This window comes from Tachypleus tridentatus, chromosome 4 (genome assembly GCF_004210375.1).
Source record: "Tachypleus tridentatus isolate NWPU-2018 chromosome 4, ASM421037v1, whole genome shotgun sequence".
NCBI classification, from domain to species: Eukaryota; Metazoa; Arthropoda; class Merostomata; order Xiphosura; family Limulidae; genus Tachypleus; species Tachypleus tridentatus.
The window spans coordinates 13,924,050-13,944,026 of record NC_134828.1 but is presented as its reverse complement, the minus strand read 5'-3'; the positions used below and the strand labels follow the sequence as shown (position 1 = coordinate 13,944,026).

Genomic DNA, 19,977 nt, shown 5'->3' with positions numbered 1-19,977 from the left:
ACAGGCGTATACACGTTACTGGGTTGTGCAACATACGTTGAGTTTTGAGTGACTGCAGAAGAAATGGCACTTGGGTTTGAAGTAAATAACCTAGAGATAATACAAGGTATATCACTTAGAACGAAAGGAATATTGTTATTATGCATTGATTACATATGTACTTAATTTTTATATGTGACTTACTCTTTAAGTGCTTTGTAACTTAGCCCTTAACTCATCATATGGCAAATTGTAAAATACAAACTAGTATAAACTGAAATACAATTACAACAAGACTATTCATTAGTAGTAAGAACTACAATCACTGACAGCAGTAATTGTAATACTAAATTAGTTTTATAATACTGTAATATAATTGTAATTACAGTTACTAAACGTGATACACAGAATGTGATCGCACAAGGTGTGTGGTGCTATTGATATGCGATGTAATATGGGCTTGTGATAAAATCTTTAATTGTAATTTTTATAATGTATTTCTGGAGAATAGGCATATGTGGTTATGTATAATATGAAAATAATTAATATAAATATTATTTGTTCAATATTTTAAATAAAAGTGTCTGCTAAATGTGTTGGGTATTGATATACAATTACAAAATTATCAATAATGACATTTGTTAATGGATGTTTCTCAACATTCATAAATATCTCGTATAATTCAATTTATAATATCCCAAAAATTATAAATTCTTTAAAAGATGTACACACCCAAAACACAGTTAATTTAACTTCTACAATTGTAGTTTAAGAAAATTATTAATGTTACTAAAAATTTGAATAATAACAAAAATATAAGACCAATCAAACAGATCATTTTAGTATCCATGTGATCACAACAAACTTGTAGTAATTAGGACACATGTCTGATTGGTAACAAATATTGAGTGATTATTCTAGTTTTAACATTAACAGTGACAAATATCTTACAGATGAGTTAGTAGTAGGTGAGATTAGTTTCAATAGATGAGTCAGGAGTAGTCAAAAGTGATTTCAATATTGTTGGATGCACTGTGTTAGCATGCTTAAATAATCCAGTATTATCTTACCTTACTGACCTCTACAACAGTTTACTGGTACAAGTGAACTTCCACATCCATTGCTTCATATTTCTGTGGCTTAAGGAAATGTTTTGCTCACCTTCTATTTCTGAAGAGCTTTCCTTATTCTTTTAATTCTGTCCAGTTTAGAATGTCATAACTTTTTCTTTGGTCTGTTTCTCTTCTTGCATTCCATCTGTTAATGTTAATTCTGCACACTGGTTTCTAAAGTAGTTATTACTGTATCTGACATATGGATGTCTTTTTTAAATGTTCTCTGTGTTATTATTTTTTTCATACTCTTGGGGTGGGGTAAGGGAAATAGTAATCTTTCTCAATATCTTGGGGTAACTCAAAAAATAATTTTAAAAAATACATTTTTTCCAAAAGGGTCTTTTAGGGTCACCTATTTTAACAATTTATACCCACTATACAGTAGTGTGTTGACTGTCAGTCAATATGTAGACATTAAAATGATGTCACATGGGGGATGCTTAATGTTGCAATCTGTACTGTCATGATGTTAATAAAATATGCACATGCTGTGAATCACAGAAAGAATTATGCACTCTATAGGCAACAACACAGCATGACATATGAATTTGAGAGGCAACAAATAAAACTTTTTGTTATGGTTAATTTGCATTTTAATGACTTTTGAAATGGAACACTTTGAGGGACCCTGGGCAAGTACACCAAGTTGTTAGATTAAATATTTTGATAGTATGGAGAAAAATGATGTATGTGGTACAGCAAGATAAATTACTTGTCAACAGAACACATTTTATGTCAATAACACCAAATTAGAATGTTTTATTTTTGTGTGAAAAGACCATTTATTTTAATGTTAAATCATAAGAATGTTTTGTCAAACCATGCATGTCATGGTGTTGAAATTATAACAGATTATGAGGTTGGTATGATTAAAGTCCAGTTTCATGTGTAAAAATCGGTTATTTTTCATTAATTTGTATAACAGTTTTACAGATGTTTTAAGATTAATAATAATCCATTGTATCTTACTTAACTTCATTAAACAGTCAGAAACTGAACACGGTATTTCATGAACTAGCAAAAACACAACAAAATGATGACAGAAGAACCTAGTTTACCCATGGAACTGAATGGTTACGACAGCCAGGATGAGAGGCCTCCAGAACGGTGGGCTCCAGTTGGAGCAAGTGAACTTGATATGCCATCTTGTTCCTATGATTATTTTGGGTGAGACATTATAACTTTTCACTTGATTATTGTGTTTAAGGTACAGTTAAGTATAACTAATCCAATGATTACTTTGGAAAAGTTACTATAATTTGTAATTTCATTTTCTCACTGTAGTGTAATAAATGAATCAGTTCATTACCAGTCAGAGATCGAGCTGTTCAACTGTTTTGTCCTCTAATTCAGTTAGTTGAACAGTGAGTTAATGTGTTAAACATTAAATGTGTAATATAGAAGTGTAATAGTTCACTAATATGCTTGACTAATTAAACGTGGCTGCTGATGAGATGTCTGAGATCTCCTTTGTTCGTGATCACGTGAACTGAATATTTAAGAGGAAATATGAAATGTACTTACCTCCTTTAATATTCATGCTGAAACAAGGAGAAAACCCTAACCATGTGGCACAGGCTAAGACAATGGGATATTTTATGACAGTATTTAACAGTGATCCGTATTGATTATTAAACATCATATAATTTAACTGAAACTAAAAAATTAGTTATATCCATATTTTACAGTTATCTTAATATGATTCCATACGTTAGCCATATAGAATATCTAAGCCCTTATATTTCCTTAACCCAAGTAATCCATTTTTCATGTTCTGCAAACCTCCAGTTGAAATTGCTGAATTATTCAAGTTAACATTTTCTTTGCTATTAAGCCATGAGCAATACTGGGTCTAAAGTCTGCACCCCTTTTGTTTGCTGTGGTAATTATAAATAAAAACAAAGCTGTGTCTGTGACAAGATATTTATATCCTTGTCCTCGTAGTTTTGATACATATTGTGTATAAAATATAAGTAGACTCTGTTTTGGATTTTTTGAAAAATTATTAACTTATTTAAATTTTAGGTTTTTTTCTGCCTATTGCTTTTTATTCATTAAGTTACATGTTTTTGTCATCCAAAGCAAGAACGGTATTTGATAAAACCTCGTGTATTGAAAATGATTGACATCAGATTGTGATACAATAAGTAGCACAAAAAAGAAATTTCTGTACATCATTAGTAGCATTCAAGATAAGCCTGTTCAATCTTTTATAAAGTGTATGTTATAGGAGTCCTTTGACCCTTAGCCTCTCAAGGATGACTCTTAACCTCAAAGAGAAAAGATCACTCACTAAATGTCCTACCAGTAATCCAGATACTTAGAACCATTTTAATTTTCTAAGGCTTCATTTTCTTCCTCTCTACATAACAATGTGTTCCACATATTTGTTACTCCATTGACAAAATAAAACTAACTCATCTGGAGATGTCCCATTTTTCCAACTTCTCAATTTAAAATCTTCTGTCCAACTGCTGTCAGAGTTCAGCACACACAAAATAATTGGCCTCCAATCTCATCACATCTTTTAATAATTTTGGATATTTCAATTGAATCATTCCAACACTTCAATTTTAAAGTTTTTAATTCTTAATAATTATTTACTTATCAAAAGAACATTTTCTAATGTATTCTTAGCTAAGAAATGCAACAGAGTAATATTACTATAGAATAACACTTTTCAATGAATGAAATATCTTTTCATTCTAATAATTGTTTTTTTTTGTTATACTTCACAGTTTTGGCCTGGCATGGCCAGGTGGGTTAAGGCGTTCGACTTGTAATTTGAGGGTCACAGGTTTGAATCCTCATTGCACCAAACATGCTCATCCTTTGAGCTGTGGGGGCATTATAATATGATGGTCAATCCCATTATGCATTGGTTAAAGAGTAGCCCAAGAGTTGGTGGTTGGTGGTGATGACTAGCTGCCTTTTCTCTAGTCTCACACTGTTAAATTAGGAGTGGCTAGCACAGATAGCTATCATGCAACTTTGCACAAAATTCAAAATAAACAAACAAACTTTACAGTTTTATTAAGTGGGAAACATATTCTTCCAAGAGGAGCAAAATACACGTACTTTAGCATGTCATAAAGGGTGCATAATTTAGTGTACTGCAAGTTGTTCATTTTAATTAATCATTATGTTTTGTTAGTCACAATTTTCAATATAATGTGCAAAAGTTCACATTCAGGTATTTTCATAGGATTGTATTCAGAAGTGGGGGAATGAAGTCACCTAAGAATTCTTTGTTTGTTCAGTTGATAATGTTGATTAGATTTTACACTTTCATTATGTATTATGATATTGGAGCTTTTAATCATTTTTTCTACTCTCTATGCGTTTCATAACACATTCAAGGTTTAGTTTTTTTGTTGTTTTTTACTTTGAAAGTGATTTTAAATGTTTATGCAATTGATAAAATATTCCTAAAATAAGTGTTATCTGAAGCATAGATTTGGTGTAACATTTAAATCTCTATCAAGCATGAGATAACATGACAGAAGTGATAAAATTCCAAGCTTGAGTTGAAATTCTGATTATCAAAAAACAGACACCTTTCATGATAACCTGTGATGTATGTGAAATTACACTGTCAGGTACCCTTGTAGGTCACACTTTGCTAACAGCTTGCAGTTCATTTTGTGTTTTATTAATTGACAAAAAACAACAACAAATTTGCAGGGCAGTCAGTTTCTTGTTGTGGAAAAAAGGTTTTTCAGTAGTGTAATACAAATGCCAAATTCATCATTTTCTTTTGCTAGGTTACATTCCAAAAGCTAGATGTAATTTCTGATCCCCAGATCATTAGAACATTCACTAAACTGTCTTCTCAAGGGTATTAAGTAATTCATCAGATTTAGTTTCTAACTACATAAAAAATAAGCCCTTGTTTTTTCACTATTGAATTTTGTACAAGTAGGGTGGCTTTTTATTCCATATCGAAACATTGTATGCTTGAGGTGTCTCTATTTAAGTCTTGCAATAAGATTCAACTCATCTATTTAAACTGCTTGCAACTGTGGTGTCAGGCTTTTACTTCCTTGGTACCAGCTGTGATTTTGTTTTTTTCAATATGTATACCATTCCTCTGTTTCAGTAGATGTTGTGCATTTGTTTTTTATTTCTGGGATCTTGATTCACAGCTGCTTTGTTTTGCTAGGGTATCAGTTTTATTCATGTGTGAAGGAATTTGAAAAAAACTGAAAAACTGCTGCACTAATTAAAATGATCTAATTAACACAACAATTTTTATTTATTTATAATTTATTTATTCTTTTACTTTTTTATTTTATTACAAACTGATATATTTGTGCTTGAAGCTGACCTGGTAGTTTCTCCTTCAAATTCAGCTTGAAGCTGTCCTGATAATTTTAGTGGAAGGAGTTCTCCTTCAAATTCAGCTTGAAGCTGTCCTGGTAATTTTAGTGGAAGGAGGTCTCCTTCAAATTCAGCTTGAAGCTGTCCTGGTAATTTTAGTGGAAGGAGTTCTCCTTCAAATTCAGCTTGAAGCTATCCTGGTAATTTTAGTGCAAGGAGGTCTCTTTCAAATTCAGCTCTAATATTCAGACAACTGTGTCGTAAGTCACATATTATTTTGGCAGCACTACAGTGGATTCTACTTATTTTTATTCCAGTTCATTTTTGGGGTGCAGATTTGTGTAGGTATGGAATATAGTAGGTGTGGTCTTATAAGTGAAATGTTAGTGGTTCTGAGGCATGAAGGGTCAGCACTCCATTCAATTACACTGTGTTTTAGTAACAGTCCCAAATTCATGTTTTTATGAATATAAATTCAACTTTTTAATGAAAATAAAAGTACTGAATATACATTCCTGATAACAATAATTTTTTCTAGCTCTCTTGTGAGTTTAGGATTTTTCTATATTTTGTGTCATGTACCTAAAAATGTACCTAAACTTCAAGTAATTTTTCTTATATTTTTTTGTATCTACAGGCTATAAACAGAATTTAAAAGTAATTTTACCTCAGCAAATGAGTTTATATGAATAATATTTGTTATATCAGTTTCACAAGTGTTTTGTTTTTTTCATTTTTTTATTGCTTCTCTTGGCAAGTACAATTTCAGTTTTGTCACTGTTTTTGACATACAGCACATGTTTGAACTTAGATATTAGCTGGTTTGTGTTCATTGTCAAGCTTTTATAATCATCATTTCACATAATATTGAAGATATTATATTAATTATTTTCTTCCTACAATTTTAAAATACAGTGCCATAGTCAATGACATATTTTGGTAGGGGCTAGAGAGGCTCAGCCCCAGGGTCCATGGTCTTAATGTGTGTATATGTAACTCCATAAATGCCTGCCAGCCTGACATGTAATACACATTTATACAAGTTACATTACAACTTGGATACGTGTTTATTGATTGCACAGTTTTTCTTTTCATAGTACTTGCTTCTGTGATTGTAATGTTATTTGAGGTCAGTCTTGAAATATGTGGATACTAAATGGTGATACAAATGTTTACACAATAAGTCACACTGCAACTTATGTTTGTGTGTGTGTTTTATTGACTTCACAAAATTGTTTTTCACAGTACTTGTTTCTCTCGTCATAACATTATTTGACATGAAATTCAAAAGGGAAGTATCTGCAGATTTGAACAGGTGAATGAAAACTGTATATACAAAAACTAAGTTTCATAAGTTCTATAAAAATTATTTGAAGATACAAATTGAATCACATATTGCTTACTGTCTGCAATACACTTAGTTACAATGTGTTTCTTCTAGTTTCATGATTTTATCTCTGATTTTTGAAAATTTTAAGTCTTATTGGCTCACATGTACTTTGCAGTAGGTTTTCCAAACAATTCAAAACCTTCTGTTAGTAATTCACCCCTTGAAAGAGAGATCAACATTTGATCCTAGACCAGACTTGCCACACATGTTTACAACAGCAGTTTGTTTTCTTTCAATGTAGCTTTACAAGCTTACCTATAAACATGTGTTAGAAGTTTTAAAAGCAGGCACTTTTTCATTTTTAGCTAAAATGTTATTATGTGTCACATGATAATGTGAACAAAATGCATCATTTTTGGCCTTATAGTTTCAGTGTTTGCTGTTGTAAACACGACAAAATCATTGTCATAGTGACACGAGTTCATATGGTTTTATTGAAGAGAACAAAGAAAAATTTAGTTAAATTATTTGTATCCAATTCTAGAAAAAAATCTTTTTTTTAGTTTATTTTTACAGAATTATCTTAAGTCTGGCATTTTTTAAAATGACTGAAATATTCATAAGACTACCCCATCAACACTATTTAATTTCATTATTTACCTAAAGAGACTGAATAGCAACTGGTATTTACCTAAAGAGACTGACTGTATTTACCTAAAGAGACTGAATAGTAACTAGTATTTGCCTAAAGAGACTGAATAGTGCTAGTATTTACCTAAAAAGACTGAATAGTGCTGGTATTTACCTAAAGAGACTGAATAGTGCTGGTATTTACCTAAAGAGACTGAATAGTGACTAGTATTTACCTAAAGGGACTGAATAGTGCTGGTATTTACCTAAAGAGACTGAATAGTGACTAGTATTTACCTGAAGAGACTGAATAGTAACTAGTATTTACCTAAAGAGACTGAATAGTGAACTAGTATTTGCCTAAAGAGACTGAATAGTAACTAGTATTTGCCTCAAGAGACTGAATAGTGACGAGTATTTGCCTCAAGAGACTGAATAGTAACTAGTATTTGCCTCAAGAGACTGAATAGTAACTAGTATTTGCCTAAAGAGACTGAATAGTGACTAGTATTTGCCTAAAGAGACTGAATAGTGACGAGTATTTGCCTAAAGAGACTGAATAGTGACTACTATTTACCTGAAGAGACTGAATGGTGCTGGTATTTACCTAAAGAGACTGAATAGTGACGAGTATTTACCTAAAGAGACTGAATAGTAACTAGTATTTGCCTAAAGAGACTGAATAGTGACTGGTATTTGCCTAAAGAGACTGAATAGTGACTAGTATTTGCCTAAAGAGACTGAATAGTAACTAGTATTTGCCTGAAGAGACTGAATAGTGACAGTATTTGCCTCAAGAGACTGAATAGTGACTAGTATTTGCCTAAAGAGACTGAATAGTAACTAGTATTTACCTAAAGAGACTGAATAGTGACTAGTATTTACCTAAAGAGACTGAATAGTAACTAGTATTTGCCTGAAGAGACTGAATAGTGACTAGTATTTGCCTAAAGAGACTGAATAGTGACGAGTATTTGCCTGAAGAGACTGAATAGTGACTAGTATTTACCTAAAGAGACTGAATAGTGACGAGTATTTGCCTAAAGAGACTGAATAGTGACTAGTATTTACCTAAAGAGACTGAATAGTAACTAGTATTTGCCTGAAGAGACTGAATAGTAACTAGTATTTACCTAAAGAGACTGAATAGTAACTAGTATTTGCCTGAAGAGACTGAATAGTAACTAGTATTTACCTAAAGAGACTGAATAGTGACTAGTATTTGCCTGAAGAGACTGAATAGTGACTAGTATTTACCTAAAGAGACTGAATAGTGACGAGTATTTACCTAAAGAGACTGAATAGTAACTAGTATTTGCCTGAAGAGACTGAATAGTGACTAGTATTTACCTAAAGAGACTGAATAGTGACGAGTATTTGCCTAAAGAGACTGAATAGTGACTAGTATTTACCTAAAGAGACTGAATAGTGACTAGTATTTACCTAAAGAGACTGAATAGTGACTAGTATTTACCTAAAGAGACTGAATAGTGACTAGTATTTGCCTAAAGAGACTGAATAGTGCTAGTATTTGCCTAAAGAGACTGAATAGTGACTAGTATTTACCTAAAGAGACTGAATAGTGACTAGTATTTGCCTCAAGAGACTGAATAGTGACTAGTATTTACCTAAAGAGACTGAATAGTGACTAGTATTTACCTAAAGAGACTGAATAGTGACTAGTATTTGCCTCAAGAGACTGAATAGTGACTAGTATTTGCCTCAAGAGACTGAATAGTGACTAGTATTTACCTAAAGAGACTGAATAGTGACTAGTATTTACCTAAAGAGACTGAATAGTGACTAGTATTTACCTAAAGAGACTGAATAGTGACTAGTATTTGCCTCAAGAGACTGAATAGTGACTAGTATTTACCTAAAGAGACTGAATAGTGACGAGTATTTACCTGAAGAGACTGAATAGTGACGAGTATTTGCCTGAAGAGACTGAATAGTTACTAGTATTTACCTAAAGAGACTGAATAGTGACTAGTATTTGCCTCAAGAGACTGAATAGTGACTAGTATTTGCCTCAAGAGACTGAATAGTGATGAGTATTTACCTAAAGAGACTGAATAGTGATGAGTATTTACCTGAAGAGACTGAATAGTGACGAGTATTTGCCTGAAGAGACTGAATAGTGACTAGTATTTACCTAAAGAGACTGAATAGTGACTAGTATTTGCCTCAAGAGACTGAATAGTGACTAGTATTTGCCTCAAGAGACTGAATAGTGACGAGTATTTACCTGAAGAGACTGAATAGTGACGAGTATTTGCCTGAAGAGACTGAATAGTTACTAGTATTTACCTAAAGAGACTGAATAGTGACTAGTATTTGCCTCAAGAGACTGAATAGTGACTAGTATTTGCCTCAAGAGACTGAATAGTGACCTAATTTGCCTGAAGAGACCTAGTGACTAGTATTTACCTGAAAGAGACTGAATAGTGACTAGTATTTGCCTAAAGAGACTGAATAGTGACTAGTATTTACCTAGAAGAGACTGAATAGTGACTAGTATTTACCTAAAGAGACTGAATAGTGACAGTATTTACCTGAAGAGACTGAATAGTGACTAGTATTTACCTGAAGAGACTGAATAGTGACTAGTATTTACCCAAAGAGACTGAATAGTGACTGAGTATTTTTGCCTCAAGAGACTGAATAGTGACTAGTATTTGCCTGAAGAGACTGAATAGTGACTAGTATTTACCTGAAGAGACTGAATAGTGACGAGTATTTGCCTGAAGAGACTGAATAGTGACTAGTATTTACCTAAAGAGACTGAATAGTGACAAGTATTTGCCTCAAGAGACTGAATAGTGATGAGAGACTGAATAGTGACTAGTATTTACCTAAAGAGACTGAATAGTGACTAGTATTTACCTAAAGAGACTGAATAGTGAACTGAATAGTGACTAGTATTTACCTAAAGAGACTGAATAGTGACTGAAGAGACTGAATAGTGACTAGTATGAATTGCCTCAAGAGACTGAATAGTGATGAGTATTTGCCTAAGAGACTGAAAGAGTGAATAGTGGCAAGTATTTGCCTCAAGAGACTGAATAGTGACTAGTATTTACCTAAAGAGACTGAATAGTGACTAGTATGCTTATTTACCTAAAGAGACTGAATAGTGACCCTCAAGAGATTTGCCTCAAGAGACTGAATAGTGGCAGTATTTGCCTCAAGAGACTGAATAGTGATGAGTATTTGCCTCAAGAGACTGAATAGTGACTAGTATTTACCTAAAGAGACTGAATAGTGACGAGTATTTGCCTGAAGAGACTGAATAGTGACTAGTATTTACCTAAAGAGACTGAATAGTGACTAGTATTTTACCTGAAAGAGACTGAATAGTGACTAGTAGTATTGAAGAGTATTTGCCTCAAGAGACTGAATAGTGACAGTATTTGCCTAAAGAGACTGAATAGTGACTAGTATTTACCTAAAGAGACTGAATAGTGACTAGTATTTGCCTGAAGAGACTGAATAGTGACTAGTATTTGCCTGAAGAGACTGAATAGTGACTAGTATTTGCCTGAAGAGACTGAATAGTGACGAGTATTTGCCTGAAGAGAGACTGAATAGTGTATAGTGACAGTATTTGCCTCAAGAGACTGAATAGTGACAGTATTTACCTAAAGAGACTGAATAGTGACTAGTATTTGCCTAAAGAGACTGAATAGTGACTAGTATTTGCCTCAAGAGACTGAATAGTGATTTACCTAAAAGAGACTGAATAGTGACAGTATTTACCTGAAGAGACTGAATAGTGACTAGTATTTGCCTCAAGAGACTGAATAGTGACCAGTATTTGCCTGAAGAGACTGAATAGTGACTAGTATTTACCTCAAGAGACTGAATAGTGACAAGTATTTACCTCAAGAGACTGAATAGTGACTAGTATTTACCTCAAGAGACTGAATAGTGATGAGTATTTGCCTCAAGAGACTGAATAGTGAGCGAGACTGAGTATTTGCCTCAAGAGACTGAATAGTGACGAGTATTTGCCTCAAGAGACTGAATAGTAACTAGTATTTGCCTCAAGAGACTGAATAGTGACTAGTATTTGCCTCAAGAGACTGAATAGTGATGAGTATTTGCCTCAAGAGACTGAATAGTGATGAGTATTTGCCTCAAGAGACTGAATAGTGACTAGTATTTACCTAAACAGACTGAATAGTGACAAGTATTTGCCTCAAGAGACTGAATAGTGACGAGTATTTGCCTCAAGAGACTGAATAGTGACGAGTATTTGCCTCAAGAGACTGAATAGTGATGAGTATTTGCCTCAAGAGACTGAATAGTGACTAGTATTTACCTAAAGAGACTGAATAGTGACTAGTATTTACCTCAAGAGACTGAATAGTGACTAGTATTTGCCTCAAGAGACTGAATAGTGATGAGTATTTACCTCAAGAGACTGAATAGTGACGAGTATTTACCTCAAGAGACTGAATAGTGACTAGTATTTGCCTCAAGAGACTGAATAGTGAAAGAGTATTTGCCTAAAGAGACTGAATAGTGACTAGTATTTACCTCAAGAGACTGAATAGTGACTAGTATTTGCCTCAAAGAGACTGAATAGTGAAGAGACTGAATAGTATTTGCCTCAAGAGACTGAATAGTGACAGTATTTGCCTAAAGAGACTGAATAGTGACTAGTATTTACCTCAAAGAGACTGAATAGTGACGCAGTATTTGCCTGAAGAGACTGAATAGTGACTAGTATTTACCTAAAGAGACTGAATAGTGACTAAAGAGACTATTTACCTGAAGAGACTGAATAGTGCCTGAGACTGAATTACCTATTTGCCTGAAGAGACTGAATAGTGACTAGTATTTGCCTGAAGAGACTGAATAGTGACAGTATTTACCTGAAGAGACTGAATAGTGACTAGTATTTACCTAAAGAGACTGAATAGTGAGTATTTACTGAATAGTGACTAGTATTTACCTAAAGAGACTGAATAGTGACTAGTATTTGCCTCAAGAGACTGAATAGTGGCCTGAGAGATTTAGTGCCCTGAAGAGACTGAATAGTGACTAGTATTTACCTAAAGAGACTGAATAGTGACTAGTATTTACCTAAAGAGACTGAATAGTGACTAGTATTTGCCTCAAGAGACTGAATAGTGACTAGTATTTTTTAAGAAAATAATTAATTTAATAATTAATTTTTTTTAAGGACATTTGAATAAATAGGAAACATCGGTAAGTGCAGGAATTTGTAATTTAAATGTGCATAACAATTGCCAAAGAAGGATTAATATAATTGTCAACTTACTAATGACTCCCAAGTTTGTTTTTGTCTGTTGATTGGGAGTATTACAAAGTAACTTTATTTTCATAATATAAATTTCAAAAATATCTGTGGCAAAGCTAAAGTTTCTTCAGTAATTACATTTGTATTAAACTTACAATAACATTAAACTATAAACTTTGTTTTTGTTAATCACTATTACAAGGTTCATTTGGCATTAAATGAAAAACATGCTCTATTTATAACAATAAAGGAAAACACAATTAATTATATATTTATATTTTGTAAAGCTTTGTAACATATAATGTAGACAACAGTTTAGTGGGCCTTATAACTCGGGAAATATTAGCTTTAATAAAGAAAAACAAAATTAATTATATATTTATGTAGACAACAGTTCAGTGGACCTTATAACTCGAGAAATATTAGTTTTAATTAAGAAAAACAAAATTAATTATATATTTATGTAGACAACAGTTCAGTGGACCTTATAACTCAGGAAATATTAGCTTTAGTACTTGGTGTTTCGTCTTGTGACTTCATAATCTCAGCACAGTCTACAGAAGAGCCCAGTCATGGTAATTACAGTCATTAGTTAAAGATAAAACTATGTTTCACGTGTTCGTCTCTTCAGGGGATTGAGTGAAGCAGAACGTCTCCATCATCTGGAAGAGGAACAAGAACAGCTCAATTCTTCTCTGATCGCCCTGACGACGCACTTTGCTCAAGTTCAGTTCAGGTTGAAGCAAATTGTTGATGCCTCTACTGAAGAAAAAGAAGTGAGAACAGAAGTTATTTGTTTTAATTTCGTACCCTTTATTAGAGACTAAAACAACTGAAAACAGAAGCTTGAAATTCAGAAAAACAATTGTTCAGTGTTGCAGATTTCTAAGTTAGATTATGTACAAGAAGTATTTACTATTACTTCACAATTAATATTTTTAAAAACTTGTTTAAACAAACATTTGTAAGTTTACGATGTAGCTTTTCTGTAACTAGGCTCATTTGGTCTTAAATAACACAGATTATCATTCCAACATATTGATGAAACTTAATTTACCAAACAATAGGTACTTTTGAAAGAGCTGGAAGAATTTGCTTTTAGGGGAGTTCCTGACATAAGGGATTACAAATCAGGATCTGAGCTTGTTTTGCAGGTTGGTATCATTATAAAACCTAAAACCAAGTTGTATTTACTGCAGAATATTGTGAGAAATAAACTTCTAAAAGGATTGTAGTTAGGTTTGCTGTATTTTTGGGTGAGAGTGTTATATTTTTGTTTGTTTTTAGTGGGTTTTTTTTTATCTTAAATATCACTGCTTTATGGGGTCTTCGTTTTCCATACTTTAATGAGTTAATGCACTGTATGTTCTCTCCACACTAGTGTTTCTTGCAGAAGTAATAACAAGTGCAAAATACAGTTATTTTTATGTTAAAACTCTGCAAGAGTGGCTGGTATTTTATATGAAGTTGCTGTTATTTTATATGAAATGATAAAAACAAACTTGCAGTTGAAAATATTACTCACATGTATAGATGTTTTATTTAATTTTACTTAAGTCAACTTAAATTTAAATTAGACTTAGCTTAAAGTTTTTAAACTTTATTAGGTAAAAAACACTATTCTGAAGTAGGCTTAGTGATATAAACAAACTTAGGGTTCAGAATTAGGTAGAACTTTCTTCTGAAGAATGTTTATTTTGATAGCTTGTTAAATATATGATGCTACTGTTTAAAGTGTAGTGTTATGTGGGGTATTCTCAGTCACATTTATTTATTTTTTCTTCATTTGTGCAGACAGAACAAGAATGTGAAGAGAAGTTAGCTCAACAGAGGAAAAAGCAGAAAGAACTCATTGATCAACTGAAGGAACAACTTGAAGATCTAGAGAAATATGCCTACGAGGTGAACTAAGCAGATTTAGTCTTTAATGTTTTAACAAAATGAAATATCCCTCTCGTGTTTGAAGCTACACAACAAATTCAAGAAAACGATCATACGGGTTAAGGTTTATAAAACTTTTAACCATGATAATGTAGGTATACATCTATTTTTCAAACAGTTTCATTCTTAAATTATATAGCATTTGATTAGATGTGTTATCTACATAAGCTGATTTGTATGTTTTAAGAGATTTATTACTTACCTATGTCCCGTATTATAGACAGGCGAGGCTGGTATGCCACAGAGTATGATCATGGAAAGGCAGTCTGTGATTATAGAACAACTAAAAGGGAAACTCCCATTAGATTTGGAGAAGTTGGATAATCTTAGTCCAGAAGAACTCCGAAGTCATGTAGATAAAGCCATTCGAGAGGTAACTTTGTTTACCAACAAAGAAATGGTTGATATGAATGATAATTTTGATATTTCTCAACATTAGACACTCGGCTGTTTTTCAAATGGTTCAGAGAACTAACAGTAATACTATTTTTACATTAAACAAAATCTTGATGAATAATGTGTATGTACCAAGAAATGAAAGGTTTATTTGCAAGATTCTTTGAGATTATTTAGACTGGTTAAGATTTCTTACTATGGTGAAACAAACAGCTTTTAATAATTTAGAATATTAAATGGATGAAATAGTATTATATAATTACAATGGATTATAAACACACCAACTGGATTTTAAAAGAATTAAATGTGTGATTACAATTCCATTTGGTTTTACACTAATGGTTCATTTTTAAACTTGTACTATATAAATAATTTTATAATTATTGTTAATTACTAATCCATCATTTTTTTTCCCTTAAGTAATTTTAGTTTTAGACTTTTTTTTTTTTTGGGGGATCCAAAAGTTATTCATACTTATTAACCATAGAATTAATATTTGTACTTGTAGGAACTCCTTTGGCATTTTAAACAAACCTTTCTAAATTATGTATCTACCAAATTGCTCATGTGTTTGTAACTTTGTTAGTTACATGTCTTGTTACTGGAAAGGCCAACCTCAGGTGACTGACTGCAAATTTGATCTTGATGCTTCAGTCTTCCTGGCAAGTCTTAATTTTACACATTTTAGTTTTTATTTTTATTTTGAACTGAACCCAGTACTGAAAAGGCTACCTTCAGGTGACTGTCAGTAAGGTTGCACTTCTTGCTTCAGTCTTCCTGGCAGTTCCTAATTTTACATATTTTACTTTTTACCTTAATTTCCCTATACCTATACTGTACCACATCTTGTCTGGCACAGATAGCCTTGTAGCTTTGTGCCAATAAACATTGAATACCTACCGACCTACCTACATGTCCTTCATAACATAAATAACAAAAAAAAAAAGCAAACACAAATGTTGGATCTTCACATATTTTATGTGCATTCACACACACACAAAATTGAATTAGCATTCATTTTTAATACCCATGGTTAATAAAATAATTTTCTTGGAACATATTACAATGTGTGGTTTTCCACAGTGTTTACATGTACTAATAGTATATAAGTGTTTGTTTTTCAGATTGTGTGTGTATAGTAACATGGAACATTTTTATTGAAACATTATGCTGATCAACTATTTCAATATAATGAGTTTCTAAGTCCTGTGTTTTAATCTTTTCATGCAGCTTGTTTACCCTGTCAAGATAAAAGAACAACTAGTTAACCAACTGAAAACTCAGATTTCTGATCTGGAAAGGTTTATTGAATTTGTTCAAGGTAATTTTTTCCACTTCACCTTACATTTTTACATGGTTAAAGTAACCTAGAATATTTAGCAATTATGTGTAGATGGGGTAAACATCTGATGTACTCAACTAACATTTACTTTAATCTTAAAAGTTTGTTCTAGAAACAATATGAGACATAACGTTAAGAGGGAAAAACGGATATATTTCAATATGGTACCTTATCTTCACTCACATAATGACTATTCTTGCTGCAATGTTGCAAAATGTTTTGCATACAACAAGCTTTGGAATTCCCACCTACCCTACAATCAATGTGGTTCACTTGGTATTCATGTGAAAACCCTTAGCCAACAGAGTGTAACACACCCTCTGATGTATGTGACTCCCTCTATTTGATTCTATCTAACCATCATTTCTTGTTAGGCAGTGGTTATGTGCAGACATTTCATTTGTCATGAATTGTAATATCTTTTCAATGTAGTACTCTTAAGTTGTTAATAATTTTTTCTACAGTTTCTTCACTATAGTTTATCAAGAAAACTTACCATTAGTTTGCTATTTTTCTTGCTTTTTTCACAGTGATTACAAACTTAAGTTCCTGTCGTGACTACAGCTACAGTTAGCACTACTTTGGTTATACAAAGTCAGTAGGTTTCAGGTGTGGGAGGGGATCTTGGCTGGGGATTTTTTTGGCCATCCTCTCTAGAGAGTTTAAGTTACACTTCTCTCTTTTTCCAACATTGTATATGATTCTACTGTACCTGTAGTATTTGTTAATAATTAGGATAATTTTGACAGCCTTTTTATTTCAATGTCTATATCTCTTCATGAAATCTGCTAAACCTACCTTAGCATGTATGGATAAGTTTTCTCAGGTTTCTTACATTTTTCTGAATTCATAATTTCATATGATGCTGTCCCTAAAAGTTTCATGCTGCCCCATTGTCCGATAATTTTGTCTTCCCTCCATCTTCTAAACTTAAACTATATTAAGTTTTTCTTAATTGGATAACAATTAAAATTAAGAAGGCAGACATCATCTTCACAAGTCATCTAGCATGGATTATAATTCTCAATGTTCTTTTCTTTCTATATTTGTCTTTTAGGAGAAACCACAGGGGAGAGAATGCCAAGATGCACTTGTAACTGTCCTATTCATGGCCGGGTATGTTATTCAGACATTAATATAAAGTATTCTTTATACTTTGACCATGAAGTAATCTTACAAGTTATGAAAAAAAAAAAAAAGTGACATGTTTTCTCTCTCTCTCTCGTACTACAAACTCCATGCATACTGGGCTCTGAATTGGATGGTCCAAGACTCAAGCCGTATAGAGGTGTTATAATAAGCTTACTAAGTGTGTTACCCTCTCTCTTTGTCTTGTATTTTTGGTCTCTAATCTAGATCCTTAGTCCAGTTATTATATATAATGTGCTTTTAATTACTAACTGCCACTTCCTTTACCTGTGCATGTCATGAGTTTTAGTGAGTTATAGTCAAAACCTAATTAAATTACTTTTATTATCATTATATGCCAATAAATACAGCATAAACATATTGATAATTATTGGTATTTTACGAGTATACAAGTTTTAAATTTTTATATTTATGAAACAATATTAAAAAATATAGAATTTTTCCTACTATAAAAATTGTGACATTTGCTCTCTAGACATCCCCTCTTCTCTAATCTATTTACCATCCTTCCAAAAAGAACAAAATTTGACAAAAATTACTCAATAATATTGTTATCACTTAGGCAGAGCGAAATCTTTATAGCCTTCAATTTTATTTCATTACAGAGCCATAAAAAAACAGACTTCTCTTGCCACACCCACCTATGACATTCTTTATCACAAGTTGCCAATAGAAAACAAAGGTTTTCATCTATTAAGATATGCATTGTATTACATTGTTTATTATAAAGAGAATTTTGGTTTTCACTTTCTCTTCAAACATGATTCCCAAGGGAAAAACATTGACCTAATGTGAAGTTTTAATGGATCTTGTTGCTAAGTTAGAAAACCAGAGAAATTGTAGTAGTTATGGGACATTGTCTGCACCTTACATGCTATTATTCTGTATTCTTTGGTGCATTATTTACTTAAGTGAGAAATTGTTTAGTATAAAAGAAGGTAGGGTTAAATGTCATGAAGAGCAAAAGAAAAGACCCACATAAGAACTTTATTTCTTATATTCATGTATATTCTGTATTTATTATTATAAAAGTAACAAAATGTAATGTGTTAATTAAGATTATATTAAGTGAAAAAATAATATAAGTAATAAAATTTTTCAGAAAATTTACCTGCAGTTATATCGTGTATAACTTAACATGATAGTGGAACGTGAGCTGCATTTTCTCCAAGTGATTTACAGTTGATAAAGATGCAAATACTGGTTAGACAGAGTTCAAAGGGCAAAAGAATTTAAATAAATGTATAGTGTTATGAAATTTATATTATTTAAGATAAACATGTATAGTTTCATGTCATGATTTGAAGTTATTCTATAAAGAAAAAATAGGGGCTATTTTGATTTTTTTTGGGGTGGTTGCAAGGTCAGTTAAATTACCAATGTTTTATAAAGCTATAGTTCGGACAGTGACATAAAACGAAGTTAAATGACCAATGTTTTATAAAGCTATAGTTGGACAGTGACATAAAACGACAAATGACCAATGTTTTATAAAGCTATAGTTCAGGACAGTGACATAAATTGAAGTTAAATGACCAATGTTTTATAAAGCTATAGTTTGGACAGTGACATAAAATTAAGTTAAATGACCAATGTTGTATAAAGCTGTAGTTCAGACAGTAACATAAAACAAAGTTAAATGACCAATGTTTTATAAAGCTATAGTTCGGACAGTGACATAAAATTAAGTTAAATGACCAATGTTGTATAAAGCTGTAGTTCAGACAGTGACATAAAACAAAGTTTTACTGAAAAAAAAGTTTGAAAATTATCTCAGTGGTTTAAGAGATAAGAAAATAAAAAATAACATTTGAGTTTTTTGAGACAAAGAAAAGTATTTTTACTCTTAACATGGAAATCAATTTGCACTTGTAATAGTATATAGAAATACTAATGTACATATTCATAGACAAATCTTTAGTAAAAATACTTCATTTAAAAAAAATCTGACAGATAATGTTTACTGAAAGCCTGCTTAATTTTGTGAAGATACTCAAACTGTATTACAAGTTATAGTGAGAACAGTATTAAAGTACAAAGTGTTAAGAACTTGGTTTATTTGACTGACCTCCTAGCAGAAGAGTTAACTGGTGCTTGCTAGCTTAAAAGTTTGCTCTAAAGTATCTCTAATGTAGTAGCAGGATGCTTTTTTGTCAGCCTTTCTTCTTCATCATACAAACTGCATTTAATTACTATCATATAAGTTTTTCATGATGACGAGAAACTGACTTGAAATAAAATGTATCTACAGACAGTTGGTATGGTATTAAAACTTTTATTAAATACTTTAAACGTTGTTCTCTACTTTATTTTAATAAACGTTTTAATACCATACAGCTGTCTTGAGATACATCATACAAGTTTGTCTTGGTGAATCAACGAAGTAGTACAAACAATGAATGAAATAAGTTCACACATAATGCGAGCGATATAATTATCGTATCTTCAATTGGAAACATTTGTGACAGATTACATAATAGTATTTAAATGTTACACATGATTTTCT

At 32.0% G+C, this 19,977-nt stretch overlaps 1 protein-coding gene across 1 annotated transcript in view; it reads left to right on the top strand.

Moving 5' to 3' along the window:
- The window catches only part of LOC143250027 (RUN domain-containing protein 1-like), a 37,626-nt gene continuing 17,649 nt past the window's right edge, over positions 1 to 19,977 (top strand). Inside the window, exons 1-8 of the mRNA XM_076500663.1 lie at positions 1 to 106; positions 2,081 to 2,261; positions 13,275 to 13,419; positions 13,711 to 13,797; positions 14,438 to 14,545; positions 14,805 to 14,957; positions 16,211 to 16,301; positions 17,380 to 17,438. Of these exons, the coding sequence (XP_076356778.1) occupies positions 2,128 to 2,261; positions 13,275 to 13,419; positions 13,711 to 13,797; positions 14,438 to 14,545; positions 14,805 to 14,957; positions 16,211 to 16,301; positions 17,380 to 17,438 (777 nt within the window). The 5' untranslated portion in view covers positions 1 to 106; positions 2,081 to 2,127. The remainder of the gene's footprint in view (positions 107 to 2,080; positions 2,262 to 13,274; positions 13,420 to 13,710; positions 13,798 to 14,437; positions 14,546 to 14,804; positions 14,958 to 16,210; positions 16,302 to 17,379; positions 17,439 to 19,977) is intronic.